The sequence below is a fragment of the Gracilinanus agilis genome, chromosome 1, assembly GCF_016433145.1.
Source record: "Gracilinanus agilis isolate LMUSP501 chromosome 1, AgileGrace, whole genome shotgun sequence".
In the NCBI taxonomy this organism is placed as follows: Eukaryota; Metazoa; Chordata; class Mammalia; order Didelphimorphia; family Didelphidae; genus Gracilinanus; species Gracilinanus agilis.
Window position 1 is genome coordinate 587,168,438 of NC_058130.1, and position 9,461 is coordinate 587,177,898.

General features: G+C 37.1%; 1 protein-coding gene across 1 annotated transcript in view; it reads left to right on the top strand.

The window, feature by feature from the left end:
* The window catches only part of NFATC1 (nuclear factor of activated T cells 1), a 149,891-nt gene extending 140,706 nt beyond the window's left edge, over window positions 1-9,185 (top strand). The window contains exon 9 of the mRNA XM_044667241.1: window positions 8,706-9,185. Coding sequence (XP_044523176.1) covers window positions 8,706-8,788 — 83 coding nt within the window. The 3' untranslated portion in view covers window positions 8,789-9,185. The remainder of the gene's footprint in view (window positions 1-8,705) is intronic.
* Window positions 9,186-9,461: the final 276 nt, after the last annotated feature.

Genomic DNA, 9,461 nt, shown 5'->3' on the forward strand with positions numbered 1-9,461 from the left:
CCTTCCTTCCTTTCTTCCTTCCTTCCTTCCTTCCTTCTTTCCTTCCTTGCTTTCTTCCTTCCTGTATTGCTAGCCTGAAACAGTAGAACTAGACCAAGAACTAGGCCAAGAGAATAAGTTGGTTAGAAGCACATGTATTCCCTATTTGTTATATCTAAGCCTTCACCGATTCCGTTTAATGAAGAATGTTGAAAAAAGAAAGGTTCCTTCGAAGAACTCCATTTCTTAAAGGCTACTCACTCAATGTCACTGACCAGTCTATGCCATTGATACATTAAGAGTTTTATTATGCTAAAACCTTTACACTACCCAGGTGGGGACTTTCACTGCCCTTGATTAAATGCAGCCTTCTTAGAGTTTCACAATATCGTGGAATGAAAGTATGGAAAGTGTTTTGTTTGCTTATGAAAATGGTAGTAGGGCTCACATATCTGTCATCAGCCTCCTCCACTTCCTGTTTCAGCTCTAAAATTATCTTCTTACTGCCTGGCAGTAGATAAACACAATCAGCAATTTGCCCACGATGACATTTAGCTGCCACACCTCATTTTTACAAACTCTCCCCCCACTCCCCCCATGTCTTGTGCCGGCAGCTCACCTTTCTACATTAAAATGTTACATTGGTCAGGTTGAAGGAAAACAACCAAACAGAGATGTAGCATCCTGTTGAACTTACTTATGAACTGATTTTTGCCCTTTTTTTGTGGACTGTTGGGTGAACTGGCTTTTAAAGCCACATGGATTCTTTCGCTGCTGGTAAACATCTACCTTGGGCACAGTTGCCTATTGAATGTACCACTTCTTGAAGGCTATCTGCATTTCTGATTGAAAAAAATTATTTTTTGCATTTAGCTTCCCAGAGATAATAATCATACTTCAAGATAGGGGAAAAAAGGTATGACAGAAGACTTTTGCCTGCAGAGATTATGTGTATAATTTGAGAGAATTTTTTAAACTTTTCACTTGTCATAGTTTTGCTTAAGAATACTAAAATATTCCTTGAAATTTTCCTTGTCAGTTATAATTAGATGATTAAGAGAAGTATTGGTAGATGTCACAAAACAAAGATTCATCCAGAAACATTAACAGTTCTGAGAAATTATTTTAATGCTTCTGAAATTTAGAATTACAAATATAAAAACTCTAATCTGTAGTGAGGTCTCAGAGGAGTCAAAAGGTTTGGGTTTGGATAAATATCTAGACCAGCTTTTGAGCTGGAAATCTTGTGAGATCATTCTTGGGCTCTGTCCACATCTACACTGTTCTTTTGAGTACCAAGTAATTAATGAACTCAAAAATTCAACCACAAGGATTTGGAGAATCATATCAGACTTTCTTTGTCAGGCATTAATGAGTAGGAAAAGTAGACCCTTGAATGAACAAGTCACAATGAAAAGAGATCTCCTATTTTGTTATAATGGAGTATGATAAAAGCCTAAAAGGCTTTAGGAGCTCCAAAAGTAAAAGATGTAAAGGTAGATGAGCTCCATTCATCCTAAAAGGATGAAAGAAGATACATGCACTATCCTGCTTGGTCAGTGACAAGTTTATTACAATATATTCACTTTTATATCTGCAACGTAGAAAGGAATTTGCTCATCCTGCTATTTCTATTTTGTCCAACTTAAGCATCAATTGTTATGATAGTTAAACCAATGAGCAACCAAATTTATCTGAAATGAGGCAGTTTTAAGGGATAGAATTCTTGGCCTTTCTCTGATGATGAATTTTGACACCTAAATAAAGATGACAACAGGAAAGGTACCATGTCAGGAAGAATGAAATGGCAATAGTGACCTCCCCTTTATCCCACAATGCCTTTCCTTTCCTAAGATGTGCTGTGAGAGAAACTAAAATTTCTCTGTCCAGAAAAAGGATCCCACTATGTTCAGATAGAGAAGGTGGAAGGATAGAATAGAAAGAAGAGTAGATTTGGAATCCTAGAAGACCTGAGTTTGAGTAACCTTGCTTTTAATCTGTGTGACTGAGTACTAATCACTTCATCTTTTGGGCCTGTTTCCTCATCTGTAAAATGAAGAAGTTAGACTACATGATTTGTAAGAACTTGTTGGGTTTCTTAATCCCATGATTCCTAAAAGCCTTAGGGGTTCCATAACTGATAATTGCACAGATGAGAAAACTAATATTGAATGCAAACTCCTCATGATCAGGGAAAAATTCACATTTTAAAATTATATCCTTAGAACCTAGTATATGGTGGATGCCTAATGAGTGCTTATGTAATGGATGAATAAATAGCAGGCTTGCACACCTGGATTTGTAAATAATTATAGTTATAAGGATTACATTACTCTCTAATCTTTTGAAGTTTTCACTCGATTCTATATGACTTGTGTTCAGGTCCTTTTGAAGAGTCCAACATCTAACAGCTTGCAAATTCAAGAAATCTAGAAGGAAGATTTGCATTTGCAGTTCTTTGGCTATGTGCACGAAGCAGTGACCTAGCTTTTAGTGAAAACTAGTAACCATAAATGCAAAAGTTCTGAGGTAGCTTTAGACAGTTAAAAATGTCAAAAAGAAACTGGCAAAAGAAACAATTGAAGTTTGTAGATGGAATTATGAAACAGTCAGAACACTGAATGGGTACATCTTTTCCATTTTACTTTTTGATGGTTGCTTTTCCCCCCAAAAAACCTTTTTCATGGCCATCTTAAATCCAAGATAGTTAAAATCATTAAAGCACTCCAAAAGCTTAATGCTGACTTTAAATGTTTATTTACTTAGCTTCTGTGTCAAAGAAATAAAAATAATTTGATCCATCTAGAAATGCTTTGATGATGTCGCTTCTCTTACCTCTGAGTCTCAACACTCACTTCTAACCAGAGGTTATGCCTCCAGGGACTCTCCTGATAGGTTCAACTTTCTTCTTTCCCTCTCCTAACCATCTTCCACCCTGCTGCTCAAGTCCTTGGGTAATAGAATATAATGAAGCATTCCCTTTTGGACCAATGGAATCAGTACATGGAGAACTGGCTAACTTTGGGGAATGTTTCTATTCCAGGTTGAAAGCTTTCCTTGAATTGAAATGGCTCACTTTTGTGCCATGTACTTTTATAACTGTTTTTTGGCAGCTCCATGGTTGCATCTTTGCCTTTGACATTTAGTACTGTAACTAAATCAGCCATGACTGTGCATGAGTCCTGTTTCCTATTAAAATGAAAAAAAAGTATCAAAACATTTGTTTGAATTGGGACATTATACTCTTTTGTTATAGACACAGGAACACAATGTCTTTTAGAAACACCCTAAAGAAAAGATGCTTTCTTGTGCTCCCTTTTAGTCTATCCCCCATTCTGCCAACCATTAACACTGAGATGCTTTCCTTGATATTTTTGTGTCTACAGGGAGGGTCCAATCTCTTTATTGGCTCAGTAAGCCCCTAAAATATAGTAAAGGATTAACCTAATTTAAATCAATTCAAGCAGACAGATTCAGTATATTCATCTGCTTAAAGGATCTCGATGAATATTATTGTATATCTACAATCCAAGTAGACCAGATCTTGAGTCTAAGAGGTTAACTGAGTTGTCCAAAGTCACACCACTAATTAGAGACATAGCTGGGAGTAGTTTATTCTGGTTACTGGATTCTTCCTGAGATGTATCTCTAAAAGTAAATTCAATTCTATACTTTTTATGGTGTTCATTTTGTCCTTCCTGTTGTGGCCAGCACTCTGATCATATCTGATGGGAAGAAAATAGTTCAGTGTGGCAATTTGAATACCTGACAGAGCTGAATTCTTGGTATAGAAAATGTCCAAAACACATGTGTAGACTTCAATTGCACCTGCCTTTTTATGACTGATGTGGGCACTGGCATATGGCATCTTTCAGGAAGAAGACATAGAGACTTTACATTAAACATCTGGGCTATTGAAAATGAAGCTCTTGGACTTTGGTGATCTAGTGGCAGAGATGATAATTTTGACCAATTCATAACACTGATCACAAATCAAAACAGTCATGCCTATCCAAATCAGTTCTTTGTTAGGCTGACCTTAAGAGATTGTACCATCCATGATTTTGAAGCGACCATTGTGTATTCTACTTTATGTTCTTTTTGTTACAGACCTTTACACATTCCATCTATAAAGTAATAGATTTTGTTTTTCCATCTTTAACTTTCTAAGAATTAGACCTGAACTTTTGACTAGCGAAATACATATATTGATCATATCTCAGAGCTATATTGACTCTTTTATACCTTTAGGCTATCATGTAGTATTTGGGAGAAATAATTTAATAAATTCTAATTTTCTTCTAGAGCAGAATAGAAACATTGTTGAATTCCCTAAGGGTTGTTATAATTTTTTTTCAATTTTAGATGGATAAAGAAATAAAGATGGGCATAGTTTTTGAGATCATTCAGAATAATGTACAAAAAAAGGAGTAGGCATAGAATGAATACAGTTACTAGTCAAAAGTAGAAGAGTCTGGACATTTTCAAAGTGCCCTTTTTAGAATAGTAGGCTAAGGTTCCCCCCCTATATTTTTATTCTTTATAGAATTTTCTCTTTCACATTTTCCTGAAAACTATTTAGTCTTAGATTTTGGGTTTCCTAGGTTCATTTTGTTTCAAAGGTCTGTGGTTTCTGCTTGGTCTATGTATGCTGAATTTACTGTCAAGTGGTTTGGTTGATGTGAGTCCTGATTGGATGCTGGGAAATTTTCTGTTTTTTTTTTTTTTTTTTTTTTTTTTTTAAGAAGAGTTCAGTTCAAGAAAAGGGATACAGAGACATCAACATGATAACAGGAAAAACCAATAAAGGAAATATTCAAGTGCCTCATTTAACACTGACTTCCAAAATGTAGGGAAAGTATTTGTACACAGAGCAAGCTGTTTTATAGGGAGTAAGAGTAGAGAGGCAAACTATGAACTGAATGAAAATTGTTCTAAGCTTTGAGAGAATATAAAGCTGAGATCCTAGTTTGGGAATGATGAGCAACAATGAGTCTGTTTCCCTGCAGAGGGAGTGGCATGTGGGCTACTGGGTGGTAAATAGAATGGGCAGAGAGGGATATAATAGCAAGGAGACTGAGGGTAACCACAGACTATCCAGTGACCCCTTTATCAGACCTACTCACAGTACCACTGAGGGAGCAGGGATATTATTTTAATCAATCATACTGGGCAAAAGCCATCAAAAACAAAAGGAAGTGTGAGTCAAAAGTAGCTGAACACCCAAGATGCCTGTTCATTAAGAGTGTATGTGTGTGCTTGCATGTATACTTGTACACAGTACAAAGGAAGATCTCTTTTGAAGGAATTGACAAAGATTTATACACTTCCAAACAGAAAATATAGAAAAAGACACGAATGTTTGCATTTTCCAGCACTTTAGAAGAGTTTCTTGTATAAATGCTTCTTTGAAAAAAATACATTCTCGCCCCCTCTTCAAGTCACATTTCCCATATGCTGTAACTTACTGGAGACTGCACCCACTGTGGCTTTTGTACCCTCTGACCAGAGTCTAACTAAATCTTACTCTTCACAGCTGCTTGGAAAGAAAGCACACCCTCCAGGGAAGGCCCTTTGAATCATACTCAGTACAAAGTGGAGGTTTGGCAATTATTTGGAGAAATCTGATCAGTGTATCTTTTGGCCTGCATTACAAGCTATGACCATCTCCAGCAATCAACCTAATTGGATAATTGTCAAATCTCCACTTAATTTTCTACAGAAAAGACCTCCCCAGTGAAACACTGAGTCATCCACACCTGTAGGATAGTGGGTTGTAACCCTTACTGAGAGAATAAATTGGTTATTTAACTGATAATAGACTTGGCCTTGTATTTCAGTATGTAGGCCTATGGAAATATCAGGAAAATTAGTCACACTAAACTAGATTAGGAAATATACACCTAGAGTTTTTTTTTGGGTGGGGTAAGGGGGAACCAGGCCGATAAAGGATTTCATCAAAAGAGGGAAATTTGAGTGTGGAAGCAGTATAGACCAGAACTGTTCCTGCAACTGATGGTCTTAGAGAGTTGCCTGGAGTACCGAGAATTAAATAACTTGTCCTGAGTCACACTAGTGGTATATATTAAGCCTGGATTTAAACACAGGTTTTCCTGACTCAGATCAACTTGCTATGCATTGTATCACTCTGCTTTGGTGGGGGTTTGGGAGGGAAGCAAAAGCCAATCTCTCTAAGATCAAGAAAAGTTTCTGGCATGAATATAGGTTTAGCTACACTGAGACTGAATAAAAATGTGACTGAAGAAGAAAATTCAGAATGAAAGCCTTCTTGCCTTCTTCATCAGATGCTCCAATTTAATGAAAATGAATTTATCAAACATCCAGAATATGCCAGGTGATCCGGTCAGCCATTCCTTTTCTCCATAGGATATAAAAAATTGCTTGACCCCTGAAATTTATCTATGGTTCATCATAATATCTGCCTTAGGATTCAGTCCCTTTGCAACCATCAGAAGCCAATGACTTCTCTGAATTAGGGTCTTGCAATTAGGACAAAAATTTCTTCTGCTCTGCTATAAAATGCATCATGTAAAGTGGCTCATCTTGAAAAGAAGCCACTGGTTTAAATGGCAAAGGGGAAGAATTGAAGGAAAAATGTTTGGGTGGAAAGAAGACAATCATTGAAAGGCATCTTGCCAGAAGAAGTGAAGTTTAGCTCTTTGAAACCTTGAATTCACTAACCTGATTCTTGGCTAGGTATGATCAGCTAGACTGCAAACACAGCTTTCCCCTCCCTACTCCCTTAACCTTAATCACCAACATCACCACTCAAATCAGCCTTAACCTATTATCTGGCATCTCTCAGGTCTTAAGAGGTCCATGTACAGCCCAGGCATATAGGCAGAATAGGTATACTTTGTGATACAGTCACTGCCACAGATTTGGAAAGCAGGTTTAGAAAGATAATGGACATCTGGCCATTTTGTTGTTCTTTCAACTTTCATATTTAGGGGTGGTCTGTCTTTCTAACCTTTATTTATAAAATGATCACCCCTTTCTCAATATAATGGCTTGAACTTAATGGACTCTTAACACTTTGACATGGCTATTTAGCTATAAAATATAACATGGATTTATTAACCTAGCATGCATAGCAGAGGTCCCTGTACTCTCTACTCCATGATTTAAAGGTATCCAAGTCCTGTTTTCACCTTACTGTGTTGAACAACCTAATAGTTTTACAACTGTTGAAAGGAAGGCATCCAAGTAATTGAATTACTTGGAAACTGCTCCTCATTCATATAATGATGCATTGCTTCTGTATATTCAGATGCTAAGCCTATATCCATGTATCAAGACATTAGTGAAAATGGAGGGAAAAATAATGAATTATCCATTTCCTTCAGGTGATTAGTGGGGGAGGAAAACTAGCTTCTCTTTCTTTCTTTCCTTGGCCCAGAGGAATGGTCGTGGGAATTCAATGCATAGTGCTCTGAAGTCTCAGAAATGAAGTCTTTATAGAGTCGATTTGCCTTGAAAACACTTGAGCCCCAATATCTGCTTAAGGACAGTTTCAAGTGAGATTATTCAAGTCATAATTTGTCTCAGTAAGTTACTCAGTAAGTAATTCAGTAAGTTACATCACGTTTTTTACTACCTTGTGAACAGTCAAACCGTTCCCCACTTTGAAGGGACCAACTTTTTTTGTCCATGACAATGGATGGAGATGAGAAAATCTGGAGTTTGGGGTTTTGTTCCCAGCTTATGTTACTGGTCCTGACACTGAGTCACTATTCAGTCTTTGGCTAGCCTCAAGATAACCCCCAATTTCTTCATCTATGACAAAGAAAGAAATGCTTATTTGTTTATATGGTCTGAGATCCTAAGATGGGAAGCACATAGAAACCAACTATTAATCACTAGATTTATATTAGATATTATGGAAAAAAGAGGGACTAAACACTTTTTCTAGGTAATTGTTCAATTAATACATCACATTATAAAAATTTTGTTTGATTAAGGAAAAAGAAAACCCCACTGTTTTATATCTAGGATCTCTTACCCAAACTTCTTCCCATGTTACTTAGCTGGATTGTAATAACATTGGCTTTCAGGGATGAAGTGACTATAGTAGCCACCCTCCTTGTCAGTCAACAATATTAATTTGAACTCCTAGTATGTGGCAGGCATTTACCCAGTCGCCTTGTTTTCCCTGAGCTTCCTTATCACTTGCTTAGGATAGTGTAACCTTTGTGTTCATACTTCATCAGCCCTTTCCTTTTTTTTTTTTTTTTGTGAGACTGAAATTTGTCAGTCACTGAGAACTCAGTGTCCCTAGCCTATGGCCCCTTTAAAATCTCACTCAAGACTTAGCCATCCTTTCAGTATTGATACATTCACACATTGATGAAGCTTCTATGGCATCTGACACTGGGAAAGAATCTTCTGATTTGACATTGAAAGAAACTTTTAGAAAGCAGTAGAATAGTGTGTTCATGTGTTCACATGGGGATGCCAAGAAAAGGAACAAGGGAAGAGAAGTGGCAGGATTTTTAATGGCACAATTTTCTCTGACCTGAGAGGGATACACGCATGTTAGAATCAGCGTAAGACTTAGGGATGACGAAAGGTTTTCATATATCCATTTATCCTGAATCTTTCCCCTCTGCTCCTTTGATACCAGTTTCTCTTTTTGTTGGTGTATATCTGTGCACATCTTTGCCTGTACTAGGTCAGATGGAGAAAAGAGTTCATGTGTTTTCTAGGGCTGATGTTACTGCCACTGCTGGACAAGGAAAACATCATAACTCCCTCTCTCCAAGGAATGGAGATCACCTCAGCTATATGACCACCTTTCCATCTTTAGAGGCAGGAATCCTGAAATCACCTTTCCCACTGGGAAGGGTAGTGTAAAGTGCTATATTTTAAAATAATTTTGGACATACAGTATATCTTATTTCATTTAACAAAAAGAAGATTGGATCTTTGTGACAGTTTAAAACATTATTATAGATGCTATTCTTTTGTTGTCAAGCCTGTACATTATTATTCAGATTGTTCTGTCCTTGCTAACAATGTACTTAATGTAAATGAAACCAGTTGTGATGAATATCAGTATTGCCCTAACCAACAGTGCTGTCTTGTCCACGAAAACCTGCTTTGTAAACCTACAGGAAACTGTGACAATTAGCATTCATTTGTCGCACTTTTGCTTTCCATAATAAATGTAGATTGTGAACTCGCCACTTGGGTAATGTGGTATTTTTCTGTGTGCCATTGCCTAATATCACACCGAGTTACACTGTGTCATCTCGTGTTACTTTTCTTCAAGTTGTAGCCTAACATGATAGACTGTAACAGGAGGTAATGAGACAGTGCATCATGCTAAGTGTCAGAACGGAAGTGAAAAATCCTTTCAGTCTGAGGACTCAAATCCCTGTGCCGGTACCTTCCTACATTTTTGTTAGGCAATGGTAGAATTAAATGCCATATGACCATATGTAGCTGCTGGCCACTTTTTT